Here is a 15,781-nt window from a genome sequence, read left to right as displayed (position 1 = left end):
CCTGGGAAATACCCTTCTCTCCCTGAAGCCCTGGAGAGCCGTTGCCAGTCAGCGTGGACAATACTGAGCTAGACGGACCGAGGGTCTGATTCAGTAGAGGTCGCTGTTTACGTTTTCTGCTCTAACACAGTCTTTGCCTCTCTTGCTGACCTGCAGGAAGCTGCTGCGAGCTTTGGGGCTCAGAGGGAACCCCAGAACCTCCTTACAGTCCGTAAGATCTCCGTGGCTAGGATGCATTCCTTGCCCAACGACAGCTACATGTTCCGCCCTGTGATGCCGGCCAAAGCCCCCTTCCCACTCCATGAAGTGGAGCTGGAGACCTACTCATATAAGTCGCCAAGAGGTACCACATTGCATGGGGCTTTGGTGGTATTTATTCAGCACCGCACACTTTGGAAGGCATCCACTTGTCTTGCGGCCGGATTGTTCTTGTCAGAATGGTCCGGACACCTGCCACGATGGATGCCCCAACCCTGGCCATACAAAAATGACTTTCCATGAAAATGTTTTCCATCCCTTCCAGAAGACCCAGGAGCTCAGGCTTTGATGTCTCCCAGGGAGGAGAATTCTAAAGTTGAGCGGCTGCAGCGGTCTGAGCAAACTGTAGGTGGTTCTTCTTGCAGGAACCATTGCAACAGTCCCATCTTGTGTTTCCAGTCCCTGCACTGGCGTTTGCTTTGTGTTTTTAACTGATCAAGGCCTCTGACTCCTACTCCATTCTTTCTCCATCTTCTGACTCAAACTCTGTTCTTTCTCGGTCTTCTAGGGTCCATCACCTCTGTTCGCTCCCAGCCTGTGGGGACTTGCTCCTCTCTGAGGGTGCCACGCGAGGCCCTTCATCCAACCACCCCACCTCCCCGTCATGACCACAGGGACCTCTGGAAGCTCCTGCCCCCACACGCTGCCTCGCGCTCCCCCAGCCTCCACAGGCTGCTGTGCAGACAGGTGGGAACACTCTGCATTTTCTTTGTCTACCCCGCTTTTGTCAGCCCTTCCTTCAAATAGTTCAGGGTTCTCTGTTGCCCATTGTATCCTGACGACAACCCTGAGAGGTAGGTGTCAGGCGGGAGCGCCCGCTGGCCTAACCAGGCCCTCAGCAGCGGCAGTTCGAGGGGCTGATGGAGCTCCCAGGGCAGGCTGCAGCCCAGGAGAAGAAGAGGCGGCCGAGCTCTTCAGCCCAAACAGGGACTGGGCGGCCTGAACAACCGGAAGGGAGACCCAGCAGGGCAATGGAGGGTGAAACCCATCACGATGACATCAGTGATACGTCTTGAGCTGACGGGAGGGGGCTGAGCGGGGGCAGGGAAAGGCGGGACTGGGGATGCCACAGCAGAGGCCTTCTCAGAAGAGCTCAGTCATCAGCAAGGGAATACAGAGAGAGGTGTGTTCTCATTCTTGATCCAGATATTTCTGTTTGTCCTCTTGGCCCCTTCCATTTTCTTCTCTTTCCATGGCAGGAGGCCATTCAGAGAGACACTTTGGAGGCCCCAAATGCAGATCCTAAAGACCGAGGGCAAACTGAGGCCTGCGAGAACTTGCCCCCACCAAAGAAGCTGTGTCAGAGCATCTTGGGCCCGCCTCTGCTGCACCCCACACCCTCGTCTCTCCCCGGGACACCTCCTCTTCCCCATGCTTCACCCCACAGGCCCTCCAGCGTCTGCACCCATAAGCACACCTTCAGCCAACACAGTATTCCCAGCAGGCCTTCCAGTTGCAACAGCGACCCAGACAGCTCTCTTTTTGAGTCCTCGGACCTGGCCGATGAAGAGGTCAGCCACATCAACAGCTCTGTAAGAAACTGGGCAGAGCAGCTGGAGAGCGGAGACCCCTCCGACTCTCCATTCTCCTCTCCCGCCCTGTCACCCGCCCCCCTCAAGAACTGTAGCACAACCAGCCTATCGGGGGGCATCAGCAAAGAGAAAGACCTGAAGAAGTTCTACAGTGTGGACACACGAGGATTCTTGGCCAAGCCAGGCTGGGCGGATGACCAACGAAGGCACTCCATCGAGATCTGTCCATCCATCGACGATAGAGAGTGTCGCTTCATCGAGTCACCGGAGGAGAAGAAGAGGCTTCCCCTCCACATGCCGCTGGAGGCTGAGTATATCCGTGGCATACGGCGGAAGAAGAAGATGAGCCCACCTTGCATTTCTATAGATCCTCCCATGGAGGAAGAAGGCAATGCGTCGGCACGTACCAAAGCATCTGAGAACAGCCTGCTGAGGAGAAGGACCCCCTCGTGTGAATCCACTGCCTACAGGGACTCCTTGGAGCTGACTGAGAGCCAGCCAGGAGACCTGGCCTCCAAGGCCGAACGCCGGGCCCTGCCCGCCTGCCGAGGTGAGCATCTGACAATCCCCAACTTCTCCTTTGAGTCGTCTGACCCTGGCTCCACGAGCAACCTCTCGGACCGCCTTTTGGAGGGTGGCCAGGCCGCACCCCTCTCTACAGATTCCCGGCCCGACGACGCCTCACCGCTAGAAATGAAAAGGGTGGACCATTTAAAAACTCAGTGTGGCAACCCTGAGGAGAACGAAGAGCTTTCGGGTGGGACCAAGAGCCCCCTGCAGAAGCACGGACTGGTCCCCGTGATCACAGCGACAGACGAAGACCTTGACAAACCAGTATAGCTTTCGAGGGGGGAGGTTGAGAGTGAACTTAAGGGCTTTGCCACCACTACAGTGGCTTTGAAGACGTGGACAATGAATGAAAAGTCACAGCTCCGTGACCGACGCTTATCCCAAAATACTTGTCTCTTTTAAGCGCTGTGAAGGTTGCTTTCTTGTTCAATTATTATTTTTAAATTAAAGAGAAGCTGGTTTTAAGCAGCAACAAGGTTCAGGGTAAGGAAAGGAGATAGTATTTTCTTTTTTTCCTTTCTAAGCGGTACACGGAGTAGCTTTTCCGACTTTTCTTTTCCTCCCCCTCTCCCCCCCCCGGCGTGGCCTCGATCACATTGATTTGGGTTTCGGGCTGTTATTTTATCTTTTTTAAAGAAAAAAATAGGATTTAAAAAAACAAAAAAACCTTTTTTGACTTTTTCGAAACGGCACCTTTTATTATTGCACGGAAGTTGTCACGGGAAGTAGAAGAGCCCAGGGAATGATGCGAGTTGTATATTGTTGTCTGTATATCAGCAGCTATTATAAATAGAAAAATAATGTATTTGAGAAATAAAAAGAAAAACACACACATAAACAAGAGCCACACACAACACATGCAAACACATCTCTTCATAATGCACATGGTTTTTAGAAAGAACAATGGACCCAATCCAGCTAGAATTAGTCACATCTAAGTCCCATTGAAACTGATGGAAGATGCTGGGATTCACTTTAATCCTGTTGCCTTCCACGGGACTCGCACCCTAATCTTTATTCTTCACTTTTATATCCCACCTTCTGTCCAAGGAGCTCGGGGTGGCCTACATTGTGTGGGGCTATTTCCTTTTATGCTCACAGCAACCCTGCGAGGCAAGTTACCCTGAGATGGGCAGCTGGTGCCTTGGTTTGCCAAGGAGCTGCACAGCCTCAGGCGGGATTTGAACTCAGGCTTTCGTGATCCAAATCCCTAACAACTGCACCACACTGCCTCTCAAGTTTCTGTATAAGAATTTAGACCCAATGGCCCTGATCTGACTAGAGTTACTCACACATAACTTTCATCTGAACCAACCAACCAGTTGCATTGTAATCAATCTTGGCTGCATTAGGCCCACTTAGTGAGTTTGTCTGGCTTATTTCCTAGGAATCGTATTTAGAATGGGAGTCTACTAACTATAGCTGGATTGGGGCCTAGTCCCCCACCATCACCACCACCCTTTAGCAGACTTTCATTTTTTTGTTTTTTGCATCAATATCAGATTCTCAGCTAGGTGGTGAGTTGTTAGATTCCAAGTGGAAGCTTAAGGATGTTGCTGTCTGTCCCCTCCTTTCTTTCCCCCACCCTCTTCCCTTGACAACCCACCCTTGGCTTCAGTTCTGAGCTAATGTTTTGTTGTGTCTTTCTGGGTCCCACCTTTTGCTGCAATTCTTTATTTGATGTCCTCGATACAGGAAATGATGGAAACCAAAATCACTACTGAATTGTAGCGAGTGCAATAACAATAAGTTATTCATGCATCCATTCTTATTGGTACGGTTCTGTCCTTTTTGTTCTACATATATCCAAGTGATGTTGTTTCTTTTCCCCTTTGTTTTCTTATGGAATTCAGGTTAAATGTTGCAATAATCTGAACTTAACGTGCACAAAGAGGGCTGAAGGTGAGGAAGGTGATTTCCGACATTGACGGGAAAAACAACAACAAATAAATAGTAAATTATTTAAGAAATGCTATTCTGTGTACTTTGCTCTGAACTAGATGGATAATCCAGTACCTACAGAAACTGCTTAGGGTGAAGACTTAGACAAAGGTCATGTTTGCAGATTCATTTGGAAGCACCTTTGTAAAATTTAATACAAATGTACCTTTTCTGTTCTGGGGCAAGTTCTTGGGGGAACAAACACTTCAGGGAAGAGGCTGTAGCTTTTTATGGGTAGAACCCATATTTTGCAAGCAAAAGACCCCAGGTTCAGTCTCCAGGAATGGCAGGGAAAGACCCATATCTGAAAGCCAATGGACTCATCTTAACAGACCAGCAGTTCACTGTGCAGATTTCTGGTTTACTTCTGTGAGGGTGGGGGAGTCAGATGTGAACTGTACCAGTTGGCGAGCACCTGTATGCCTTCTTCTCACCCCAGTTTCTTATCTATCTATCTGTTTCTATACTGACTGATATAGACATCTCTACGTGGTGTGCAAAGTTAAAACATAACAAATGTAATAACAATATAAAACAGTTAAAATTCATAAAATAGATAAAACAATTGAAGTGAATAAAAAGATTAAAATTGAATTTCAATTAAAAGCCTGGGAAAACAGGTACATCTTGCAGGTCTTCCCAAAAGCAAGCAGAGAAGGAGATGCTCTTATTTCAACAGGGAGCGAATTCCAGAGCCCCAAGGCAGCCACAATAAAGGCCCGATCCCAAGTCACCACCAAACAAGCCGACGGCAACCATAACCGGACCTCTCCAGATAATAGGCGACCTTAATAGTCAACAGGGTTCATAACAGAGAAGGCGCTCTCTTAAGTTCCATTGAGGTCTTTATAGGTAATAACCAACACTTTGTATTTCGTTTGATGATGAATTAATTGATGAGTCAATTCAAACTCATTTATTTGATTCATCACTGATGAGTTATTTCATTGGGTGACAGCCCTAAAAGATAACAGAATACATGTAGCAGAATTTTGGGCTGGTTCTATTTTCCCAAAGTTGTGTCTTTACAAAGGGAAGAGAAAGAAAATGCCCAAAGCAAGGAATCAGTGATGCAGAACTTTTTCCCCAAGTCTTCAAGTACTTTTTGAAATGACCACCCACCTTGGGGGGGATACGACGGTCTAGTGGGCTGCTTTGTAACTGATCTTTGCTAGACCAAAAAACAATTCAGCTGCAGGAAGGCAGCACTGAGTGATATATTGATATATTGAGTGGTCGCCCCCAAACAGCAGTGATAACACAGAGAGAAAGGGTAAGGTTCACAAATGGGTCATGGAAATAGCCAGAATCGCCGCAAATCATTCTCTGCCAGCAGATCCAGCCATGCAACCTTGAACTGCAACCATGCCTAGGTGCAGCTAAGTACTAGATGCAGAAGACAAGCAACAGGGGAAGGCAAATGTCCTTTGGGCCCTGCATGTGAGCTTCCAGGGGCATCTGAGCAACTGCTATTGGGAACGCAATGTGTATATCCAGCAAGGCAATTTGATTCTTATAACCTCTGTCAACTCACCATTCCCAGAAAGGAGGGTTTTTTTTTGCAAAATGACCATCCTAGTCTTGGGTGGGTTGAGTTGTCTCTCTGTTATTAACATTGGAACAACCTTCCGGCTGCCATTCTTGGCTTATGTGTGCTCCCTTGAAGGGTTTGGGGCCATGCTGAAGGAGGCCAGGGGGGGAAAGTGTAGCCTTTCTATAAATAGGTACTCTATTTATAATCCTGTTGACCCGTGGCATTCTCCAAGAGCTGAAACCAATAAGGATCACTGGACGAATGCTGTGCTAACTAGAGCAGTCCATCATCTCTGTTTCCCTGGTGGACATCTCGCAAGAAAAACTGACTCCAGCTAAAATGTAAGTTTGTGCTCCTAAACCGGATCATGTTCCCATGTGCTGATCAATGCAGAACAGCTCACATATCCATCCAATTGGCTACAACATCTATCCGTTCACACATTCGTCAAAATCCCATGACTATCAATCAATCAGTCTTTATTATGGTCTTAGACCAGCATAAAGTAAAAAGGGGTGATTACATTAAAAAAAAAACAAATATTAAAAGCCTGTGGACAAATGACTAAATACAAGATACAAACCTATTTTAAGGCTATAAGAGACCAAAAATAGAAGTAAAATTCAAAATATAACGATGGTTATAAAGGAGTGAATATTAAACGCCTGTAGGTGAATAACAAACATATACTTTAAAGCTATAAAAAATCAGGAGTAGAACTAAAATTAAGAGCATCATAGAAAGAGGCAAATGCATTATAAAGTCCTATAAGAGGCATTTTTAAAAATTATAAAAGGACATATACAATCATACAGGGCTAACTATAGTCATGATAGAAGTTTTAGGACGGGTAATAAGCCAGAACACTGTAGGAGTGCAGGGCCACTATGAATGGCTCTGAGGCAGTAGGCAGAGGGCATGTTGCAATTCGTCCATAAAGTCAGTTTCTGGACAGGAGCACATCAACTGCCAGATTTTAATTGCTGTCACACAGAACCTGGCAACTCAGCAGGTGATGTCGGAGTTGGGAGTCGGAAACAGGTCATATCCGGAAGAGGAGGGGAACGGGGCAGCAGGGAGGTACGCTGATGCCCCGATGGACTGCTAAAAAACCCGACACCGGCGAGGGAAAAGCGGCAGGAGGGGTAAGTGCACTCTCCTCCCCTCTTAAAGAGAGACCCCCCCGCTGCCTTCAGATCACCCTGCCGTGGTTCTGTGCACATCCCTAATCCAGACCCTTGCCTCCACTTTTAACAGGCCATTCTCCAGCCGCAGGGTAATATTAGAGACATTTGGGACTTGAAGGGCTGCTCTTAAGAACTTTGATTGCACATGATGTGTTCCAATGGAGAGAAGTTGGAGAAGGGACCCAGCTGGCCACTGTAGAGATGCTGTGCTAGCAGCTTGGCTTTGTACAGTTTAAGCACTGTGGGTATGTAGTGGCCACCTCTTGTCCAAAGAAACTTCAGGATGGTGGAAGAACTCCTCTGCACGTTTAAAGCAAGGAACCTGTTCAATCTTCTGCCCGTTTATATGCCAAGAGCGAGTCTTAGGCCTTTTGGCGAATCCCATGATTAAACTTTCCCTGGACCGCATCACTTCAAAGTGCAGGAGGAAGAGCTCATAAGTTTGAATGTTGCCTAATCTTTTTTTAAAAATGCAAATGGAAAACCAGAACATCTGGGAGCAAAGTTTAGTCTATCCTCCTTCTTCTTTGTGCAGAGAAGTACATTTCGTTTTTCATAAGATGAATTCAGATATGTGGAGTATGACACTCACAGCTGGAGTGGTGCAGTCCAGGACAGACACTAACATGGGCACTAGCTGAAAGTATAAATCAACCCTTATCTGCCCGGATGACATGTTATGTTCATATGCATACAGTCTGTGGGTGGTGTCCCTATGATGGTTGATCTGTAAAATTATTCACACATTAAGTTCAGTGCACGTATAGCCATGCACAGAATCTCCACTTTTTAAAAAACCATCATGAAGGCCCCAGAGAAGAAAGACAGTAGCTCTGAGCCATTAAGACACATCCCTGCATTAAAAGCCTTAATGGGCCAGGTTTAATGGATAAAGTCAATTTAATTATTCATCCTAAAAAGCTTGTGCAAATATTGAGTGCATTTATTAGTATTCATGCAGCCTCTATGATCTTGTAATGACAAGAGATTAAAGGCTCCTTTTAATTGAATTAAAGCTGCAGTGCCAGTTTGTTTGGGGTTCTGTGTGTTTTCCACTTGATGAGAGAGAGGGGGAAGAGAGAATTTCAAGCCAATGCGATCAGAAATTCAACCTCTAAACATTAAGCATCAGGCTGAATTGCTCCAAACTGCTGATTGCTGAGAAATGGTTCTCCAAGGGCATATTCACAGGATCACTTAACACAGATTAGTTACCTCTTGGTACCTCTTAATCATTCCTTTGTCCTCTCACAATCAAGGTGGTTAGAATGTGATGAAAAGGCAAGTTTCGTTTTCACCTTCTTTGGAAGAGCACTGGAGGAGCGATTCTCAGAGAAACCTCTTAATGGTAAGAGCAGTATGACAATGAAACCGGTGATCTAGAGGGAGTAGAGGGCTTTTCCTCACTAGGGGTCTTCAAATAGAGGCTGGACGACTGTTGGGGATGCTGAAGGGTTTGGACTAGTCTAGATGGCCTCCAAGATGCCCTCCAGTGTGTGTGTGTGTGTTCATTCTGAAGATTTAATTCAGTTCGACCTTATTTTACCATAAGTAAGTAACACTTAAGTACCATGCAGTTCATTTTGTAGAATATAAATTGCACCCTAATATATTTGAGCAAAAAATGTTCATCAATTCAATAAATTAAAAAAAAACACCATGCTAACAGCCATTATACCTAAAGCTGCAAAGGTAAACAGGAACCTAGGTAATGAACTAGATTACAAAATTCACTCCGCTGAGTTGAGGACTGTCTAGGAACTCTATTGGTTGCTATTCTTTGTTTTTGCTGAAGATCCTTGGCTAGAGATATTCATCTGCTTACTGAATGTATAGGCCTTGCTTTCATTACAAGACGTTTGGGGCAGTATTCCACAAAAGAAACAGAGCAATACGATAAATGCCATACAAAATCAATACCAGTCATAGAAGCAGCAGTAAAGAACCAGTGAAATCTATAAAACCCAGCAAAGGCTGCAAAAACGGAAAATGTTGTTTCTTCGCCAAATTATAATTCCCAGGGTTAATTGGTTATATTTCCAACCTTCTGTTGGAAACGTTCAGGAGTTCAGAATGGCATTCAAGAATCTTCCTTCTGCCCCCCCCCACCCATTATCCTCACAACAACCCTGTGAGGTAGATTAGGCTGAGAGACCATATGGAGGTTCACGCAACCAGGAGGCAGGGCGGCTAAACTTTCCTCCCCCACACCACCCCCAGACGATCCATCGACATTAGTGGGAAGCATGGACCGAGATCCCACATGCGGCGGGCACTCTAGGAGCCCATCTTTGTGTCCACTCAGGCTGTAAGCAGCCCCAGTAGTCACATGACCCCGGCACGAGGGCCCTTTTACTTCGGTAAAAGGGATCTGCACGGATCCAGCACTTCACACACACAGCCTAACCTGGGCTGGGCTCTCTAGCCTGGGTTAGGCTGCATGTGTGAATACCCTTAAAGACTTGTCCAGGATCCCATAATGAGCTTCGTAGCTGAGCTGAGATTTGAATCTGGGTGCCCTCCTACTGTAACCACTGGGCTACATCACACTGGTTCTTGGTGCAGCTCCTTCGAAGTTCTTTTGTGGGTTTCCAGGAACCAACCACAGTCCCTTCCATCACACACTGAGCTAGCCCCTGTACTACAGTGTGCACCAGTGGGACACTTCTCTTGGACTTGACTTGACTGATGCCTGGTGTTTGTGAAAAAGGCTAAACACCACCGAAAAGGCTAGCCACTGATGAAACACACTTGAGCTGCACAGATGTGGTTGTGTCTCTTCTTGTTGGCCAAAGGAGAGCCTGCAAGCAAATTGATTCATTTCACCACCATAGTTCCAAGATGCCTTTTGATTCCACTTTCTTTGTAGTTTGATTTGAACAGCAGGAGGGAAGAAGCTGAGAACAGCAGCGACGAGACTAGGAATGAAGAAGGAAAACGGTATAGAATATGTTTGCATCTTTGCATTAGAGCTAAAGATTTGGCCAGAGATGAGTCAGACCCCTTTCTGTGCAAGCAGCACACTAAAAATAAAACTACTTTGTGCATCTCAGAGATATCATAAAAACTGCTTGGGGGGCATGGTGTGTTTTGTAGGTCTGGACTGCAGACATTCCTGTCTCTTTGAGTTGGAAAAGTGTAAGCCAGGATCTCCCAAACTGTGAGCCACAGGAGAACTAGTGCAGTGCGAGAAATATAGTCATCCCATAATTAGAAAGCCCCTGAGCTGAAAGTGCCTGGCTGTATATGAGTCTGCCTACTGCAGGTATGCAAGGTCTGTTCTGACCTTGCTTCTTTCCAAATCAGTTTCCAGACGTGAATCATTTTGTTGCATCTCTACAAAGTGTTTGTGCATTTGAATGCAGAGAAACTGCAGAATTACTCACCCTCACCTTATAAACAGATTTTCAGGGCCACTTACATTAAAAGGTACAGCAAAGACATTGAGGTCATTCACACAATCAAAAACTATGTTCTAACCAGGTTTGAGAGCTGTGTGTGCTCCCAATTTTCGGTTCTGTGGAAGCAAGTTAGGAGAGAAACCTGGGTAGAAGAGATTGTGTGGAAGCAAGGGAGGAGGTAAAGCTACCCAAGTATGCCTTCTCCTTTGCTTCCACACAATCTCTTCTACCCAGGTTTTTCTCCAATCTTGTTTCCCACACAACCAAACACTGAGAATATACACAGCTCCCAAACCTGGGTAGAACTCAGTGTTTGATTGTGTAAATGACCTCACTGTCTTCTTGACCTAGAGAGGTATACTATGAAGATGGTGTCAGGCTCTTTCCCCACCCACTCTGACAGCCATGTCTCCTACCTGGGCACTTTCCAGATTACACGCTGTTCAGCAGTAAAATGCTTTGGCTTGGCAGGAACGTTTTGAAAATGTAAATAGCTTGCGCAACCCTCCTACAATAGGAAAATACAGCTTGCTTTTTTTTTTTTTACAGTGCACACACAATGTTGATGTTGTAAGACTAAAAGACAAGGATAAAATCCAAAAGAAGGCATCAGAAATGTGAATGGCACCTTGCTGACAGTGCAGGGAGTGTGAGGTCGAAACACAGGCAGTATGGAAGCACACTTCCATATGTGACACTGTTGTGACACCGTTGTAACTGTGTAATCTGGAAAGTGCCCTGGCCTTCCAAATTCCCTACAAAGAAAAATGTCTAATTCATGACTACTAGTCATGATGGCTATATGCCTCTTCCAGCTTCAGAGGTAGTATGCCTCTGAATCCCATTTGCTAGGGAGCAACAGCAGGATTATTAGCTTTCCTGCCTTGCTTGCGGGCTTCTCGGAGGCATTTGACTGGTCAGTGTGTGTTGGAAACTGTGTAAGAACATCAGAGGATGCGCCACCTGAATTTTCTTCCATATCTTTGTCCTGAAGGCCTGGGTTTTTGCAAAGTTGTTCTTAAACATTGACATCCCAACCATATTCCACCAAGGCCACCATTGTCAGCAACTAGTTTCCCTGGAAGGCCATTTTGCACAGGGCATGAGCAGTGATGGGCAAGTAGCCAGCCAACATGTTTCGTTGTCACAAATTCCACCTTATCCATGCATCTTTCACTTATAGCATGGCTCCTCAACTTCAGCCCTCCTGCAGATGTTGGCCTACAACTTCCATAATCCCTGGCTATTGGCCACAGTGGGTAGGGATTATGGGAGTTGTAATCCAAAAATAGCTGGGGGGCCTACGTTGAGCAGGCCGGACCTATAGGCTGGCAAACAGGGGAGGCAGCATGACTCAAGGGCCAGATTTGACATGGGACATTCCAGCTGCTGACCTAACTTGTAAAGTGTGCTGTCAAGTCGATTTCAACTTCTGGTGCCCACAGAGCCCTGTGGTTTTCTTTGGTAGAATACAGGAGGGGGGTTGACCATTGCCAGGAGGCTGCACAGTATGAAATGAGATGATACCTTTCAGCATCTTCCTATATCGCTGCTGCCCGATATGGTACCAGCGGGGATTCAAACCAGCAACCATCTGCTTGTTAGTCAAGCATTTCCCTGCCACCTAACTTGTACTACTTCATAAACTCATAGGGCGTCTTTTTAATGGGGTTGCAGAATAATGATTCTTCTTTCACCTGCTTCTTCTTCTAGAAGATTTCTAGAGAATGAATTGAACAGCTCTCAACAGCATCCACCTGTCAAGCTTCTTGCCTTTCATGCCGGAATGAGTCATTCATTAACAAGGACGGAGTGTGTGTTCAGATCCAACTGTTCCAAAGAAGGCCAAGAGTTCAGACACCAACAAATAGGTCTTTCTTTCGTTCCATTTTTTTAATGCCATAAGAATTAAGATTGATTCAGCTTGCTTTCCCCCAAGAACAGCTTTGATTTATTCCTGTTACACAAGACAGCTTTGTGCATAAATGGGGCGGAGAGGCATAGCGGAAAGTCAGGTTTTCAGCCTTTGTCGAGAGGAGACATGGCATCAGTAAGTCACAGAGGCAGAACTGGGGTGGGTGGGATGAGGCAGTCTTGTTCATGCACACTCCAGAGATCCAGTTGTCCAGAGCTGCTATTCGAGGTTTTTCCATCAAGGTAAAATCCAGCCGTTCTTCTGGTTGTCATGCTATGCATAAAGATATGACAAATTGCATCAAGATATGAAAGTGTTAAAGTGCTGTTTCTGGGAGACCTGTACAAAGACCCTTCCAAGTCCTTGCGACAGAGAAAAGAAGTTTCAAGAGAAGTATTTGCAAAATGGGCTACTTGCGAACATTTAAAAGTCCCCTTTGGATCACTGGCAGCCTAAGGAAGCGAAGAGAAATACGATTAAAGAGAGGCAATGAATGAAAATGTCTGCTAGATCTGGTGGAAGATCTCTGACAGTATCAGGGAACTGTGATGGCACGCAATCTGTTTGCCTCCCTGGCGACCCCAAGGATGGCAGGTCTCTGGTGGGGGTGGTCCTTGGGGCAGCACTCAAAGCAAACATGCCGGCTGTACTGCCCTTATTTTTGCCATTGGGGACAGGGATGCCTTGTTAAAATGGTTTTAGTGTGAACACCTAGCAAGACTACTCTTTAGGGTTCAACTGCTTTCTCAAGGTCTCTAAAAGTCAAATTTCCTAGCATGGTGTGAGGGAAATGCATCCTTCCTCATTTGTATAAGTGTATCTGCATTAACACTACAGCTGCCTATTTTACAGCCTTCACTTTGACATGCTGATGAGGACTATTTCAAACTGGGTTTCTACGACAATTGTGGTTCCTTCAGTATCTCTTTCCTTGTATATCTGACTTGCAAGCATGAAGTCGTGGTTAGAGTGTAGGATCCTGGGAGTCCCAGATTTTGAGCCTTTCTCGACTCTGATGCTCACTCAGTGACTTTTCACCAGTCATCATCTCTCAACCTAACCTACCTCACAGGGTTGTTGTAAACATAAAGTGGGGAAGAGGGGGAGGAAACATGTCTACTCCCGCCCCTGAGCTCCTTGGAGTAAAGGCGAGATAACAAATGTAATAAATAATATATCTTTAACCAATAGAACACACACACCCCTGTGAAACTGATGGGAGACTAGATTACTCTGGGGAGAGTCTGGTAGGTGAGAGGCTTAGCCGTACCCAGGGGGTGATGTTAAGTCAGGACTCTCCTAGCTACTCTCAGCAAGTTGCAGAGTTTATGACAGTGGGAATAATATGGAGACATCTAGTGGCAACGGAAGGAAAATATATTTGCCTATATTTTCAAGACATTCATTTGTCTGTCATATATGTCCACCAAAATCAGCATATTGGGAAGTTCCCATCATGTTGAAACTTCACTTTCCACATAGCTGAAGATGTGTTTAGCAAGACCTAGGAAATTCTACTTGCTGTCTCTATCACTTGTATTTTTAAGACATTTGTCTGGATCTGGGTGAAAGCCGGAATGGGCCGGAATAACCCCATAAAAACCACACTGGGTCCCAAAACCAGAGGGATGTGTTATAAACCCTGGAGAATATTTCAGCACTGAAATAATTCCAATATTACACTTTTATTATGTATTAATAAAACCCCTTCAGAACCAAAAATGGACCAGAACACCCCGGGATGGCCTGGGGGTATATTGCACATTTATTAACCTCTTCAGAGCCAGAATGGTGGAACGGCTTGAATCAGCCCAGAACAGGCACCCAACTGTCTTTCAACCAGTTTCTTGATTCTATGACTATTGTAGGTGCTATATAATTTTATAAGATATTGATCTATTTACAAATAAGGAATACATGCTCTGATATATTTCAAGGATCTTTAATTGTTCCAAAGATGTAACATATTAGTAATTTGGGGGTTTTTTTCCAGGCTGTTTCAGGCCATTGCTTCATTCCAATCCATTTTTGGCACTAAAGGGGTGCATAAAAGGACAAGACTGGAAATGTGTCAGTGCTACAATCTTCTGCTGTGGTGTCTGTAGCCTAGTCCACTGTGTTTGGGATGCAGCCTGACAGTTTGCGAGGGCGGCAGGGCGGGAGGATGTTCCAGGAGGGTTGCACCATTCCTGCCCATTTTGGGCACGGTAGGGTCCACCTAGGAAGATAGGAAGCTGCCATATACTGAGTCAGACCCTTGGTCTATCTTGCTCAGTATTGTCTTCACAGACTGGCAGCGGCTTCTCCAAGGTTGCAGGCAGGAATCTCTCTCAGCCCTCTCTTGGAGATGCTGCTAGGGAGGGAACTTGAAACCTTCTGCTCTTCCCAGAGCGGCTCCATCCCCTGCTAAGGGGAAGATCTTGCAGTGCTCACACTCCTAGTCTCCCATTCATATGCAACCAGGGCAGACCCTGCTTAACTAAGGGGACAAGTCATGCTTGCTACCACAAGACCAGCTCTCCTCCAATGTTGCAGCGGGGAAATGACTTGCCTTTGGGGCCAAAGTCCAGGGCCTCCATGGGGTGTGTGTGTGTGCAAATCCTCTTCAGTCTGTCAAGGGTGGTGTGGTCACCTGCATTGCTTCAGGCGGCCCAGTGTGATTATGACCTGTGCTGGGTGCTTTAGAGACAGAGGTGGGGGTGGAGGAGGGGGGAAGAGATATGTGGGATGGACATATGTTAAGTTGCGTGTTGAAATGTTTCTGCCGATGCATATTTGCATAAACATACCTGTTTTAGATTCTTACATTCTTGTGATTTCAGTTGCTGTTTGCACACTCAAGAACCCACATGTTTAAAATACTGTCTGTGTCACAGTGTAAGAGGGTGTAAGTATAAGAGCTTAACGGGGTGGGCGGGGCTCCAAAGGCCTTTAGGGCCAGGCTCCAGAATTTTTTTATTTATTATCGACACATACCGCCCACTCCAAAGACTCTGGACGGTGTACAAAAACATGCAAAGCAAGACAGCATCAAAATTACATTCTAAATTAAAAACTAAAGTAACTAACAAAAAGGGGGGGAAACACCAAATAGGTAAACTACAGGGCAAAAGCCTGGCGAAAAAGAAAAGTCTTCAACAGAGATTTAAAAATCAATCAGGAAAGATTTTTCTTATTGAAAAACCAATAAGAAGGACCTCAGCGCACTTCTGTCGGGGTGGGGCTGGGCGGTGGGTCGGGGTGCAGGCGGGGCCTGGGGAGGCCCCCCACCCCCGGGGGCTGCTAACTTTCTCGCTGAGATTTGCACCCCATGCATTGGGCCTCTGCTATGGGGCTCTACAGTCCGAGCCCCGCCCCCTCCCCCGCCGCCCCCGCTCATTGGCCCTTTGTCCTGCTCCGGGCTGCTAGGATCTGGCCGGTCCCCGCCCCCGCCAGGGGCCAAC

The 15,781-nt window shown here is 46.3% G+C and overlaps 1 protein-coding gene across 10 annotated transcripts in view; it reads left to right on the top strand.

The window, feature by feature from the left end:
• CACNA1H (calcium voltage-gated channel subunit alpha1 H) overlaps nucleotides 1-4,330 on the top strand; it is a 485,794-nt gene extending 481,464 nt beyond the window's left edge. For all 10 annotated transcript variants that reach the window (XM_053276619.1, XM_053276620.1, XM_053276616.1 and 7 more), the window contains 3 exons: nucleotides 157-343; nucleotides 767-945; nucleotides 1,458-4,330. In XM_053276619.1, coding sequence (XP_053132594.1) covers nucleotides 157-343; nucleotides 767-945; nucleotides 1,458-2,630 — 1,539 coding nt within the window. In that variant the 3' untranslated portion in view covers nucleotides 2,631-4,330. The remainder of the gene's footprint in view (nucleotides 1-156; nucleotides 344-766; nucleotides 946-1,457) is intronic.
• The last annotated feature ends 11,451 nt before the right edge of the window (nucleotides 4,331-15,781 follow it).

This window comes from Hemicordylus capensis, chromosome 13 (genome assembly GCF_027244095.1).
Source record: "Hemicordylus capensis ecotype Gifberg chromosome 13, rHemCap1.1.pri, whole genome shotgun sequence".
Classification (NCBI taxonomy): Eukaryota; Metazoa; Chordata; class Lepidosauria; order Squamata; family Cordylidae; genus Hemicordylus; species Hemicordylus capensis.
The sequence above is the reverse complement of the archived record's forward strand: the minus strand, read 5'-3'. Positions and strand labels throughout refer to the sequence as shown.